The sequence below is a fragment of the Limanda limanda genome, chromosome 23, assembly GCF_963576545.1.
Source record: "Limanda limanda chromosome 23, fLimLim1.1, whole genome shotgun sequence".
NCBI lineage: Eukaryota > Metazoa > Chordata > Actinopteri > Pleuronectiformes > Pleuronectidae > Limanda > Limanda limanda.
This window is the reverse complement of record NC_083658.1, coordinates 7,853,358-7,869,210: the sequence shown is the minus strand read 5'-3', so window position 1 is coordinate 7,869,210 and position 15,853 is coordinate 7,853,358. Positions and strand designations below refer to the sequence as shown.

Here is a 15,853-nt window from a genome sequence, read left to right as displayed (position 1 = left end):
AGGTGAGGTGTAGATTTGGTGGAGTGTCCCATGCATTTCACATTTTGTCGAGGTCCCAGTTAGGGTTGTCAGTCCATTCAGGGGTGTTAAAGAAGTGGAGGCAAAGCAGGGAAGTGCCGGAGGCCCCCAAGCTGAAAGGGGGCCGATTACATTTGTCAGCAACAGCAGTTTAGTGGGAATATGCTTAAATTCTATAAAAACTTACTTACAGATGGTTCAGGTGGTTTGATGTAAAACCTTTCCTCTTTACTATTATTGATGTGTATGCATTGCATTTGGAGATTGGAATGATGTGGTTTGGCATCACGTGTTTCCCCTGGTCCTGTTCCCCTAGGGCCCGAAAGTCCCCTGGAAGTCCACCTGGATCTTATAGATAAAGAAAGTGTGGTGATAATTTGTTCCTCCATCTTCAGGAGCGTATAGTTGACACAGTAGCCACCTACACGAAGCACGACTGCGTTCTAAACTTGGACGTTGACGAGAAAGCAAACATTTAATCATGTAGACTTGCTTCCAGAAAAATGTAATCAGGTTGCTTTACCTTTCTCTTCGTTGGAATGCAGGTGGCAGCGCCGCTCAGGCGTCAAATCTACCGCCTGCAGTTCCTCCTCAGGAAAGTTCAAATTAGACATGCTAAATGGAGCACATCACTTATTGCCTTCCATTGTGTTCAGGCCCCTGATGCTTTTTGCTTTGCTTTCGTTTAGCCCGTTAAACGCGGAGAGCGATAGGCGCGAGCAGGGAAATACCAGAGCAAGCTGGAAACCCAAAACCTGCCCGGTGTCGGTGCCCAGTTGAATTCTGTCACTTCCTGAGCAAACATGGTACAGATTGATCAGATGTTGAGACAACAGCCTGGCAGCTGGTCCAAAAGGAAAGAGGAGACGTGTGTATCTGCTCTCTGCGTCGTTCTGTGAAATCAAGACTGGAATATGTGCCTGATAAGAGCTGAACAGTTCACAGGTCCGTCCTCTTTTACTACAACAAACATTCTGTGAGTTTGGGTTAACGCTGATATTTATCCTTCAACTGAACATCCCTGCCGACTTTGGCCAGAAACGATGGTCTGATTTTTCTTCCAATTTGGACCAAAGCCCATTTGACATCCAAGAAATAGATTTGTGAGAAAGTGTTGGTAAAACCCTGAGGATGGTTTTAAGTGCAACTCCCCACAAGAATACAAAGATGGATTCTTGATCTCGGTTCAATCTGTCTGTTCAATCTAAGGCCACAGGAAGGAACCCGTTAGTTGAGTGTAGCTCAAAGATGATTGCTTGGATTTACAACATACAGGAGGGAACCTGTAGGGAGTTACTGCTCCAAGTCCAAGAAATTGTTAGCCACACATTTTTTTATGTCGCATGAAATATTTAGACTCGAGATACAAACTCTGGCCGCTGCCTTTTTTAAGAGCACTGACAGAAACTTGATCAGATCTCGCTGCAAGGAAATAGCTGCAAATGCATCAGGTCAATATATCGACTCCTCCACTGTATTTATTACAATATTTATGTCATTTAAAAATACTTGATAGATTAGTTCCATCTCTAATAGTATATATAGAATCACGTATGTTTTCATGTCTCCACTTCCTTCCTTTATCCAGAAATGAAGCCCAAATACGAACGCTGGCAGTTTGTCATTTGGAAACTTTATCTTTTGTGATTTATAAAATACATTTTTCTGGGGAGCTTCTGTCAAAATGTGAGGAGGCCTTGTTAGGCTTCTGGCTTCTGGTGATGTGTGTACAGGCCAGGTCCCAGTCCTAAGAGCAGAGTCCCGCTGTGTGGATGTGACGCATGGCGCTCCTGAAAAAGAACATGCACGCTCAGCAAAGCTCTCCCCAGGATGGAGGGAGAAAACAAAAAGCTCAATAAAAAACGACAACAAACCCGGGCCACGTCAGCGCTCTGCACGCTGATTGATTTTGACAATCAGGGCCAGAAACCGCACATGCATCGTCAAAGCAAATTCTCCGAGCGGCCGGATGATTGACAGTCCTGTGGGTTCTGCTGGTTCCTGCAGAAGGATCGACTCAGACGAGCCGCCGGGTCACAATCTGAATCTGAGGGGTTAAACCAGCTCCTTCAATCCAGTTGCGTCACCGCCTGGCTCTGCCTCTGATGACACCCGAGCCTCTAAACTGTTGCCGTCTGACTTCTGAATCCGAATGCCTATTCTCTGTCATATTTCCGGAAAGGCAGAGCGTCTGTTGTTTTTTGCGGTCTGCCTTGTTGACTCCGGATCACGGCTGCCCCAGGTTTGCCTGTCAGCGTTCGTGGTTCTGCTGCAGAGTCACAGTGTTGGAGGAGGAGAAGGCTAATTTCAAATGAAACAGTAGCATCCACCCTGGGATACTGTTTCCGACCCCGTCAGTGGGATGCTCCTCGCATTTCCAGGAGTTATTTACTCTCCCAGTGAACCCTGCGTTGCCTCCGCCTGCCTCATCTAGTTAATGACTTCCACCGTCTCCCCAAATGCCTTTTGACAGCCCTCGGAAAACGAGCACTACTTGTTGCTTTTTCCATAAAGGTGGGCGTTCGGGTGTATGAAAAGAGCGAAAGTGTTTTAATCCATCTATGGGTTATGTGAGTAGGTGGAGGGAGCAAGAGAGAGAGGGAAAAACAAAGGCTGGATGTGCAGCCCTCTGATCTTTCAAGGCGAATGTGGGTGTATCAGGAGCTCCTATCTGCTCTACTCCCTCTGATGATTGCTCGGCATGTGATTGTTGATCTTTGGCGCAAAATGGAGGCAGAGAGAGAAACGGAAGACAATCACACTTCAGTGAAAAAGTTTTCTACTAAAAAAAGTAGGTTGAACATTTCAGGGATCTCACAGATGTGGCCTGGATAGAGTGGATAAACGTCCTGGGCTAAGATTAGACACAGTGCGGAGGAATAAGAGGTCTGTGGATGGTGTCACTCGATAAGATGCAGAGGAAACGCTTTGTGACGGCGCACAATAAGCCGCGGCGAATCGTCCGGCGGCCCCCGGCTGGTAGGAGACATCGCCAGGCTTGGACTCGCGTTGGCCTGGCAGGGCTGGGCGAGTTATCCAGACATCACGAGGCGACGGGCGCATGGCGACGCTCCGCCTGTCCCCTAGAGGCGTGCCGCAGCGTGGCGAGGCCGGAACAAGGAGCGCTGTGTGCTCCCGTCCTGTCTCCATGCTGCTCTGAAGTGATATAAGCAGATGCAGGAGCAGAGCGGCGCCGAGTCAGCAGCGGTGACACCGTGAAAGAGTGTGTGTGTGTGTGTCGAGCACGTTTTGAAGGCCGTGCCGTTTCAGCGGCACACTGCTCGGTCCCCTGACACTCCTCAGCCTGTCGATAAAACATCTGAAACTGTCACTCTCTGCTCCGGGGGGGGGGGGGAGGTCTCGCTCATTTCCCAAGGTTTCTACCTCACATCCTCCTGTGTGATTAGAATTGTTCTGTTGTTCACCGATCTCGCTTTTTTATCACCTTGGTAACCCAGTCACTGATTGCAATGAATAGGTTTTCTGTCTCGCTCGGAGGTCTAGTGGAGCGTATTGTGATATTTTTAGGTTTTAAATGCACTTGCTGTCTTTCGATACATGTTCCTGTGTGAGCACCGACCTGAAGCTGCAGCAGTACGATTCATTTGATCCGCTTGATAAACAACGCTTGTTTAGTCCACCAAAACATTGGGTTCAATCATCTTCCACTTATCGGAGCTTGGGTCGCGGATGGAGCCGACCATGTTCGGTATTCCAGACGCCACTCGTAGAAAAACAGTGATTTGATTATTTGACATAATAGCTGCGCCTATGTACAATTTTTCATCTTGGAATAATGTCGCAGCCTTTTCCTGCAGTCGAACAATTCATTTAACATTCCGCCATACTTCCATGCAGCCGCCTCGGGGCCATATCAGCCCTAAAAGTGGACAAACATCTCTCCAATTAACTGGGAATAATTGCCGCAGAAAAACCAACACTAATTAACACGGCCGAATTAGCTCTGCGTAGCCGGGCTCCTCGTGGGAATCATTAAAGTTTCATGCGGTCTAAACCAAAGCGACGCTGTATGGACGCTCCGGTGTTTGAGTGTGTTTCGCTAACTTCTCAAGGTGTTTTCAGAGGCGGACTCATGGCGTCTGAAACCAGGCCAGTTCCCTTTACTTCAGCGTCTGCTTCCAAGTCTTCGCTCTATAGCGAACGAGACGCGAGCAAACAACCCACATGATGGGACCATTAACTAAATCACTGTACACCATCTGACTAAAGAGGCTGCCAGGGCTCCATGCATCACATGGCCAGAGCTGACCCAAATACAACAGAGGTTTTATCAAGAGACGTAAACAGATGAAAATCTGCCAGCGTGGATTTAAGAGTCTTTTGTAGTTTTTAAGGGATTATGCTTTGAAGGACGATTCCTCTACTGTACTAGACAAATGTTGGTGTGGACAGGGTGGAAGGTCGGCAGGCAAGTGATGATATCCAACATTTTAAGGCATTCAGTTGTTAAATGGATCTATGATGATGATTTCAATTTCTGCTGTAGTTCACTGTTAATGAGATATGTAAAGAAGAAGAAGAACAGGCTTTAAATTGTCGTAATAAAGTTTTTATTGAATTAAAATGAGTTTAAATGACCCTCGGATACTGCCCGAATCAAGTGCGTGGGCCTGATGGGTGTGTGTTTATGTGCTCGTTGTTTTCTAAATTAAAACATTAAACCCCATATGGAGGTGGGATGTGAGCCACCGTTGGCACCGGAGCTCTTTCAGGTCGCGGCGCCGCTCTGGGACTTCGTTTAAACGCGTTTTCTTTCATGTAAACCTGACGATCTGCGGAGAAAGAGTGAGAGGGAAGATGAAAGCGACAGCTACAGTGATCCACCAGAATGTGAACTAAAGCGAACAGATGTGCCTGCAGACACATTTGTGTGATTTTCACAGTTCAGCACAGATTTTGAACTAAAAACAGAAACAACAAAGAATAGTTTCTCTGTGGAGCGTTTGGAACAGGAACCACTCCCAGCTGCCACACTGTGGTGGGGCTGCTCCTGCAGGAGTAACGCTTGTATTACCACAGAGGGACATGATCAGGGACACCTTAAATACATATATAGCAAATAACAATACATGCAAAACAGTGAGGATGAGGAGGAACTACAAATGGGTGCATAGTGTTATTTTTGATAGTGGAAATATTCCCTCAAAACAAAGGGATCCAAACATACAACTAGCAATCCGTTTCTTTTATTGACTCCAACTACAGGAATGAAAGAGATATTAAATCTTCAGAAACGATAAACAAGGCAGTTGTCCAAGTCAACACAGTGACCTTGTCAGAATCCTTCACTTTGACACTTCCTGAGTCACTGCACAAAGAGGTTTCCTGGGAAGCTGCGCGTCTTCCAGCCAGGTGCTTATCTTTTTTCTTTTTTTTTTACATTTACACGTTATTTGCGGACAGCTAATTCTCCCGCGGACCTCCATGATGAAACCAGCTGTGGTTTTCTGGAAGATTTATGAAGCAGCTGGCGAGCCTCGGTGTTATGTAACAGAATACAAATGAGAGGGTGCCAAAACTAGCATCCGTCCAGGCGCACTCTGCAAAAAAATAAAATCTGTTTCACTTCCACACTCTTGAAGGAATTGGGTCCCCACCAGCACTGCAGGCTTAAGTAAGAAGCATTTTTTTTTACTACTGTGGTGTTTAGTTCGTCAGAAATGACACGAGTGGGCACTGATGGTTCAATTCTATAGATATTTTGAGACAGATATCACATTGTTGTTAGAGCTTCGTTATCGTGAATATATTGGGTTTGCAGGGGAAAACGAGAGGGTTATTTAGCCCATTTACTTGTGATTCATTTAAGTCATGTAAAGAGCTGACGAGCAGCATCTGATTCCCATTAACCTACAGTACACATACTCATGCACAGCTTGTTCTCTAGGTGGTACAGACTTTGAGGAGAGCACAGGCACAGAAAATCAGGCAGACCTAAAAATGTTGCGTCTCTATTTTGACGATCTTAATTACTGCAAGTCTAACCTGTACTATTTGTGCTGTCATCCCCATAAGGCCCCATAGCTTCTGCAGGGGCCTTCAGTTGTCGGAACGATCCCCCACAATCCATCACACCATCCTCTCACTCCCCTAAATTTGTATACCGACCCGGCCACTCCCTGAAAAACACTGAAACCGCTGAATGACTAAGAGCGAGTCGAGAAAGATTACAACAGAGGCAACATGATGAAAACCTCGGAGCGGTGACGTTGTTAAATAGTTCACTTCGCTGTGATTAATGCACTGCGATGATTCTTAAAATAAAACAAGCGATGGCGTCGCTGTGCGAGGGAGAGAGAGGACGCAAGTGATGAACGATTGAACAAACGATCTGTGCTTTTCAGACAAAGTGCTGTTGGATTAACTGTGAACTCGCAGAGTCGAGACGGATGCGGCTGAACTGGATGGATCTTTAGAAAAGCAAGAAAACCCAGAGCGTAGAACAATCATTAAATCATTTTAGAATCACTTACAAGAGCAGCAGGACCGGTGTAATTTGGATGTGAACCTGAAGTGGCCCATGGGGAGGATGGCCCCAAATTGCACAAAACAAATTCAGGCCACTTTTGGTTGACAAATCTGGGCCAAAACAACTTTGCTATGTAGGCATCTTGCAATTAAAAGAAAGTGGCAGCGGTGGCGCCGTGCGAGGGACTGATAAGGGGATTAAATGATGGCAAATATGAGAACAGCAGACCCACTGCAGACTCCACTCTGAGGTTTCTGCTTTTTACATCTCAAGATTTGACCCAGAAAATCCCAGAAGAGGAGAACAACCGAGCCAACAGGGAGGCCGTGCATTGCTTACGCACCTGGATTGTTTTAGATATTGGACATTTTAAAGGGTTTGGTCTCACTTATGTTAAAACACTTTTATCACCGACTCAGGATTCATTCTTTCTAATGGTTATTCTAATGCTAAGAGTGAAGGAACCTGCAGTTTGCTTATGATCTTGCCCCCGAAATCGCAATTGAACCATTAGCTGCTCAATCATCGGAGCTTTGCACTGGTATTCTTCAGCTGTGTGTAATTACATTATCTGAGCTAAAGTCCATTAAGAGGTTGTGGACACAGTTTTAGTGTTTTTAAATCTCATATCCACTTTAACAGGTTTAAAAAAAGGCTGCCGTCCCTCAGCGAGCTCTCAGCCGGTGAGAAATCAGTCAAGTCATGCAGGCTGAATACAAAATGGGTTTTACATTTAATTCTAACTGGCATCAAATAGGTCTTTAAAAGGAGGCTTAAATTGCCGTGTCATGGCGGATGTCGGGTTATAATCACCGACGTAAATGTCTTGCCCGTAGGAGCTGCAGTTTGAGCGGCTGACTCGGGAGCTGGAGGAGGAGCGGCAGATCGTGGCCAGCCAGCTGGAGAGGTGCATGCTGGGAGCTGAGTCGCCAGCGGGAGACAGCAGCAGGTGGGTTTCTCGCACTGAACCACAACAGATTGCACCTTATTGGTTTTTGTATCTCAATAAATGAATGCACATTATTTTTTAACTCCGCCTGGATTACGCAGAAACTACTCGACCGATATCCATGACATTTTGTAGAAGGGTGAGCCATGAACCAACAAAGATCCCGATAAATGTTGGTGTTGATCCAGATTCAGGATTTTTTGATTTCTCACAGAATAATGAATGAATCTAGATGAGAATAATCATGCATTAAGCGAGTGATATGTATGAGTGTGTGCAATTGGATGCAGATCCAAATAAAAATCCGGATCTATCCCGACTTACCAATTAGCTGAAACTACTAAGAACTAAGTCATTAAAACAAAATTAACAGGACCTGCAACATTGCTTTGCTTGGGCACTGAAAGTAAAGGAATCTTTGATACATAAATATATACATATGTACTGTAGATGCACAGGAGTAGTTTTTTCATTCCAAACACTGTCTTCTTTCTTCTCCCTGGTCTTATTGAATATAAAGTATTGGTCTGTGACTCTGATTTGATTTAAGTCTCTCTCTGCTCTTGCATCTCTCCTCCTGAAGCTCATCGGAGAAGTCGTTTGCATGGAGGTCTGCAGGTAAGAGTTCCTCCTTTTCACCGCTGATGTTTTATTCTCATCTCAAATCAAACAAGTGAGCTGAAGGATCGGTGCCACAGGTGTCAAAATGAAGTGTTTTATTCTACTGTTATTAAAGGAAAATACCTGTTAAGCTACGTAGAGTTTTATACACCACAGCTTGAAATGAGATCAAATCCATAACACTTCTAGAACACTTTTCTCCCGGTTTAAACCTCCAAAGGGCCGAGAGTTGCCAGAATGCAGCGCAGAGCGGTCAAGCAAAACAAAACGGTGTTTCCACCGGTTCATGTGGGCTTTGAATTTACTGTTCTGCCACTGACTCCTCTCCTCCATTTCCTCACCCATAGCTCACTGTCAGTGTTCCAGTAAAACAGATGAACAGCGATAAGATGCTGCAATTTTCCGTGTCAAAGAATTGATATATTTCACTCGTAAGATTAAGAGGCTCCTGTCTGCAGAGGAGATGCTGCTAAGTTGTTTTCCTACAGACTTCTTTATCGACAGATTATCAGGGGATGTGGTGTCACTTTTTCATGTACATTCACCTAAATGATTGGCTGACAGTCTGTCTTAGACTTGCTGAATGCTTTTAACTAAACGACGGACACTTGGCAGGTGGAGAGTCGTTGGGCGGAGCCATGGAGGCGTCTGGACGCCACCTGGAGGCGGAGGAGGGACTCTATCCGCCCGAGCAGGACCGCAACTCCCTGAATGACAGTGAGGGTCTGTTAAATGTACACTACCTGAACAAAATCACTGCTAATCAAAAAACTACATTTTTAGCTGATGTGGTTGGAAACATAATTTTCTTTATTTGTAGAAAAGGCGGCATGCAACTTAGATTGTTTTGTCGTTCCAATTACTTACTTATTTAATTATTAACAGCATTTATTAAAAATAATTCAAGAGATAAGGTCTAAATTACATTCTTACTTAATTTCTTTATTGTTTAATAGACGCAAGCTACACAGTAGAGGTCAGAACATGAGTCACAAGACTTGTAATCATAGGATATTTTTAGTCCAAAGCTCCTGCCTACCTGGCTTCCAATCTTTACTATGTCTCAATAACATTAAATACCTCATAGTTCATAAAAGATTGCACACTCACTTGTTATTTATTAAGAATTTAACACTTATTGTCAGTTAATCTGCCACATCAGGACTGTTTGGGTGTGGTTTAAAAGCGTCCTGGTGACATAAACATCTCTTTATTTGTCTGTGACAATCTGCGAAAGCGTTTTATGAGCTCTTGTCTTGTAAACACCCCCCCCACTCCTGGCAAGAAACCACATTCGGTGACAGAGAAAACATATAAAATCTACAGACAACACCCACGATTTGTGAGTTTTCTTGAACCCGAACAACAAATCCCATGAAGCGGCCAAAACCAATAACGTTTTAGCCTCTCTCTCTCTCTCCCTCTCTCTACAATTTACAACTTTGCCATCCTGCATCTAAAAGATCGGAATCTTTTAAAAGCTGATCACAAATATCCAAACAGCTGAGTATTGTCATTTTTGGCAAACAGGAGGTTTTTGTGCATTTGCCGGAGGGACTATTTTCAGCAGGGGATTAATCCACATTTGGTGCTCTAGTGAGCATTTGGGGCAGCAGGACGGTGTGTGTGTGGGAGTTAAAATAAACCAGTGTGTGTGTGTGTGTTTGCTTGGGGATGAAGTTAGATGTCACCCACTGGGTCACTGGTGTGTGTCAGGACGACAATAAAGATTCAAGTTGCAGAGGAATAAACTGCAATTTATTTTTAATGTTTATGTTTTGGTCTTTTAATGGGATTTGCTGACAGTAGAATTTATATAGAATAAGGGAACTGTGTTTAAAGAGCTTTTATTTTGTATTATTGAACTCTAAAAGTGCTTTACAGTACAAGGTACAGTCTCCCATTCACACACACATACATATGGCCACTGTCTTTCTATTAACACCGTTCATGCACGTTTTACTTAGGGCCCGACTTTGACTCAGGAGGTAGAGATGCTTTCCCATTAACAGGGAGGTTGTTGGTTTGATTCCCGGGCTCCTCTAGTCTGCATGTGTCTAATTTTGGCAACAACATCTCCCGATTCGGATCAGCTGAAATCGCCCAAAACATAAGATGTGTCTCTTCTTTGCTGTCTGATCTGAAGTCTCTTGTTCCGCCTGTATTCACACCTGGGAGCTCTGCGGTACAACCACCAGCCTGTCTCTGTTGGACATTAGGCATCTTCACTGGAGCGGTTGACATTCGGGTCCATCAAGCTTCCTCAAAGTTTGTGTTAAAACCGCCGCTGCTGCTGCTGCTGCTGTGAATTCAGTTTTTCCATTCTTCTTGGATTTTTCTTGGACCGTGCTACAGAAACCGATTTTCAAATAGATTTTGCTTTGCAAAGACTTAAAATAAAAAAAAGGGCAACATTTCATCGTCATTAGTGAACATGTAATTCCTGAGGAGCTGTTTGAAATGTTAAAAACAAATTTTTCCTTTGGTCTTATTTATATTCCTTGTTGTTTGAGTGGTCGGAGGAACGGTGTAAAAATATCCGGCACATGTTTCCCCCCCCCCCTTATCCTACAGGAGAAAGTAGGCCAGCCTTATTGAAGCAGATTCAGGAGCAGCATGAAGGCTTAATGCAGATAGATCCATGCCTATGTATTGATATGCATATTGCCTTTTAACAAGTTGAAAGGCAAGTAGAGATAATATGCAAATCCGCAAACCGCAGTGACGGATGGTGATGGCGGTTGTGCTGATGGGTTTGATCGCACATCCCACTGCTCCACTGGGTGGGAGCGATGAAGAGAATGTAAATACGCAGGAGTTTCCTCACCCGCTTTTGTCTTTTGTTTCCTCTCAGACTCGGGAGGTCACTCGGCCCACATGACCACGTACTCGGACAGCGGGTACCAGGACAGCAGCGTCAGCTACTACAGCAACCAGAACGTGGTGCGTTCGGAGCCCCGGGCCTCGATATCGAGAAGCCCGAGGGCGGAGGGCCAAGCCTCCGGGCAGGTAGGGTCACACCACTAGTCACATGATCTTCATCACCAGATGGAGGTGTCCTGACGTCTTCCTCCTTATAAGTCCTTAAAACAATTGATTTGAAACATCTCACATTTATTGAAGTGTGGCTGCAGATGAAGATCACATGTAGCGATTGAAAGCTCCAGTGCAGCTACGCCACTGTTTTCGAGGAATCTCATTTTTTGACTTCCCGTGTTTTGACTATTTGTCACCCCCGTTGTAGCCTGAAATATCTTTTTCCTTTCTGCCGTGAACAATAATAATCCACATCCCTCGAGTAATGACAGCCAGCGATGGTGAATGACGAGGAGCTTCATCTAACGGCGCACAATCAAATCCAGTCTTACCTTTAAATCGCTTTGACTCAAACTCTATCAGCTAATAATGACACGCTGCCTGCTCGACAGTAGAAGCAGGAGTGACAGATAATGGTGAGCCCATTTGAATTCCCTCTTGATTTATTCCACACCCAGCAGCCGAGCTGGATGGGTTTACATGTCTCGGCTCTTAATTCCCCTCCGCGGCGTTCCAGGCGTGGATGGATTAAGGCGCCACAGATCAGCATCCAGTTGCTCAGTCTGTAATTGAGGGGCAGTTTTACATTTGGTAATGGGGACTAAAAAGCAAATGTTTGTCCCCATAAATATGAAATGTTCTGTCAAGTCTTCCCCCTGAAATGTGATATATTTACGACTCAGCTAATGAATTTAGACATTTATTCAAAGGCACGTTCAGTTACTCCGACAGACGATGAGGATAATGATGCTCTCCGTCAGACGTGATGAAGCACCCTGCTTCGGAGTGTCTTCTTACTGGTAATTGGCAGGTGTATTTGCAAATGGAAGCAGCACGGTGAGCACACGTCAATGTTTTTAGGTCATTTAATAATGACAGTGGAGATTTAATTTAATTTCACAAAGTTTGGAGCAGTAGGTGCTTGGCTGTCGTGATTAAAGCGGGTTCTCTTCTTCTGTATGATTCCTATTATTCTGTACATTGCTTGTTTTTATAGGTAACACTAGATGTTCTGATAAATAGCACTGATCTATTGACATGTAAAGGTTTGTGATGCATTTAAATAGTTTTGCGCTTATTCTTCAATTCGTTTTTAAGCTCTAAGTTCTCCTTTATCATTGAGTTTGGTTTTGTGTAGTGTGCCTACTCATGATTGTCGGCCTCAATGCATTTTCCTCGACATTAAACACATGCTTAATAGCGTACATGATTCCATTTCAATGGTATTTGCACAAGCATAACGACCTGTGGAAATAAAAAGGGCATTTTACGAAGCTTTAATAAAAACAGATGCCTTCATTAACATACAATTGGTGTTATTTGTCACGTTTACAGTCTCTGGAAGCTGTAATTTGTCTCCCCTCTGCTCTGCAGGCGTCCAGCCGGGTGCTGCGGAGGATGTCCTCCCTCCCCTCCAGGAGCCAGTCTCCTGGCGGTGGCACCGCCGGCACCGTGTCGCCCTCCCGCATCTCCCTGCGCACATCCCAAGGCAGCACCTACGACTCGCCCATCCTCTCCGAGCCCAAACCTCTGGCCGCCGTGTTCGCCGGCACCCAGATGCCGCTCTCCTGCCCGTCGCCGACCTCTCCGACCCGGGGCATGCAGGCCCTGGGTCTTGGGGGAATCGGCGTCTTAGGAGGAGGAGGCAATGGCGGGCGCCTGGGCTCCACCCTCTCTCTGGTGGAGGGGAGGGTTTTGACGGGCTCGCCGCTGCGCTCGGGGATGATGGCGGTGCCGCAGCACTACGGCTCCACACTGCCCAGACAGAGCCAGCCGCTGGCCTACGGAGCTGACCCGTACGGCCTGTACCAGAGGAGCGCACTGCCCCGCCCCGACAGCCTCATAGGTCAGTCTGACAGTTACATATCCTGCTGTTTGTTGGTGTGGTCCACATTAGACTTCAATCCACTCAAACTCCAATCCCCTCGCTCTTGTTTGAAATGGATCGGATTTCCCAGATGTTTCTGTATTTTTCTGCACATGTAAAACATCGTGTCGGTATTTAGCACGCGTCTATAATTAATGAGTCGACATCCAGATCCATCAGCGGCGCTTCCCAAACCTTTTGGGCTTGGAAGCCCTCCAGTGAAAACAAGCTGCACTTGCCAAGCCTCATCTCAAGTGTCACACATTTTCACCTCTAAACTGTCTCGTTTGATCAAGTGTCGAGATGCTAAACTGTACAACAGCTCACAAAGAGGCAAAGATTATGCATAGTTTTGAAATAATACATTCAGATTGTTGTAGAACGCTACACAACACATTCAGTTCGATGGCAATCTGTCATAAAACTGTCAAAGATGCGTAAATATGTATAGAATAAACTGAATATATGTGCATAAGTATCTATATTATTGGATTGGAGCTGTGGAAGGTGATAAAATGAGCAGTTTCTCTTGTGTGTAAATGGTTTTAAAAAGTAAAACCTCTGGGATCTACACATTTAGCATCCTCGTAATGGTGTTTGGATATCATATTACTCTACACATAGACGTGAAGAACTTTTGAATCAGTCTCTAAACTGCAGCTCTTGAATGAGTGAAAATATTAAAAGTCGGGGAGGTCAGTTTGCATCGTGGAGGGCTGCAGGGTTAAATCCAACCAGGTCAAACAAAATCTGGGCCAGAAGAGTTTCCTTTGAGCAGCTCACAGTTCTGCAGTAGACAAAAAAAAGAAGATTTGAGTGTTTGCAACATTGTGTTCTCAGCAAAATCTTGTAAATAAACAAAGCCATGCTCCGCAGCTTCGACGCCACCTCTGTAGATTTAATAACCTTTCCTTTGTTGTGGTGGTGGTGGTGGTGGGGGGGGGGGGGGACTCAGCACAGCTCCCTGTATCTCCGGGAAGCAGCGGGAATCATTAAATAAAGCCGCGTGTTGAACAAAATGACTTTCATACAACTGCAAGCTCGGCAGAGATTTTATCTCGTAGGGAGTTGATTTCATGGAGGGGTTTTTTTGTGCACTGGCAGATAATGCCGCCTGCTTTGATGGAATTGTATAGTGATGCACGCGGGTGCGGAAGAACAAGGATTCTAATCTTTCTCTTGTACCAGGTAGATGTTTTGAGCTCGGGCTCAACGAGAACTTTTCAGTGCCGGGTGTGATTGATGTGCGGCAGCGTAAAGGAAAACAAATCAGAGAGAGAGAGAGGAATCTACAGTATGAAGGAGGACGATACCAGTGGATCACAGCTGTTTAAGTGCTTCCACTACATTTTCCTCTTGTTTCCCGTAGAGAAAGTGTCATGCAGCTGCATCATAAGTCCACACTCAGTTGCACATCGGCAATTCATTATTTACACACAAGCAAACATGTAGCGATGTTTTCTTAATAGGCTCCGACGTGCCTAGGAGCTCATTTCACATTAAACCACTTTTAAAAGCACTAATCGCCTAATAAAACGTTAATAATACGATTTAATAGCTATAATCAGATGTAGGAGCATGTCATGTATTCTCACCAATGATAATTCATCCTATGAATTAAGCTTGTGTTATATTATATTAATTTTCTGTTTATACATATACCAACAAATACCATCCATACCAATGTGTGTGTGTTCATTGTAAGGCTAATTATGGCATTTTATAATAAAGTGTTGCTTGTACTTTAACATGCATGAATTGTATAGTAGAGAGGGTAATGGTACAGATGATAAACCAAACAATTATTCATTGAACTGATTCAATTATAGGAAGATAAACCCATAGTAAAATAATTATCCATTGCAGCCACAGCAGCAGCAGCTCTGCACTTTAACAACCTTAGCTGCACTAAGCATCAACCAATAAGCAGGGGCGGGTTAGAGATTGCAAGTTTATCCTTCAGGGCTGCAACTAATCTTATTTTCCCCTATTGATTAATCTCACTTGTTCATGTTTTGATGAATACTCGTTAATTAATTCTGTGATTAATGATACTGTAGGTAGTGAAAAACGGCTTCACGTGTTTTGTGTTTATCTCTAAAGATATTCAATGGACTGAATGATGGAAAACAGAGAGAAGCAATAGATATATCTTCATATATTTAAACATATAGTTGTGGTGCTGATGCTGCGGCGACGCAGATTCATCCCTCCGTCCCGCCCCCTGTCACTTCACTAAGCCGCTCCCACTGACCCATATAGGGTTGTTTCCATCACAAAGCCCCCGGGGGGGAGCATCAGCTTGTGATTATCAGCTGACGGCAACTGAAAAGCTTTATAATGCCGCGATCAGAGCTCGGCTGCTTTAGTCTATTTCCATATGATGCGTGTCCAAACTGTGTGCGCATCTGGAGTAGAGGGACGTTTGTGTGCATGTTTATGTGTGAGTGTGTATTCAGGAGGCCGACGCAGTGAACTGTGCGAAACGCCTCCTATACACCCGAGTCACTTGTATCGTGCTGTGCTGCTAAGTGGCCTAACACGTCGCTTTAAGTCCTTATTCCCAGTTATCTGCAGATCTGACATAATCCCAGATTACATGAGGGAGATAAGCGATAGATGGATATATACGAGATTAGGCTATTACTGATCAGCAACACTCGTAGCTTAGGTAGTGAAACCTGGTGAGCAGCCAAGACAAAGAACGTAAGCTGCAAGAGGATGTCACTTCTTTTTTTTTCATAAATTCGTTTTTTTTTAAATGGCAAAGTCAGCACCAGGTTGAGGTTTTGATTTCAAATAATAGTAATAGTGCAGGGATTTGCTATATATAGACAGCTGTAAAACTCTAACTCCATTGACCAAATACTAA

The 15,853-nt window shown here is 44.6% G+C and overlaps 1 protein-coding gene across 1 annotated transcript in view; it reads left to right on the top strand.

Moving 5' to 3' along the window:
* Nucleotides 1–15,853, top strand: part of LOC132996695 (plakophilin-4-like) — a 31,519-nt gene that overhangs the window by 1,652 nt on the left and 14,014 nt on the right. Inside the window, exons 2-6 of the mRNA XM_061067028.1 lie at nt 7,345–7,457; nt 8,041–8,075; nt 8,694–8,801; nt 10,933–11,087; nt 12,489–12,960. Of these exons, the coding sequence (XP_060923011.1) occupies nt 7,345–7,457; nt 8,041–8,075; nt 8,694–8,801; nt 10,933–11,087; nt 12,489–12,960 (883 nt within the window). The remainder of the gene's footprint in view (nt 1–7,344; nt 7,458–8,040; nt 8,076–8,693; nt 8,802–10,932; nt 11,088–12,488; nt 12,961–15,853) is intronic.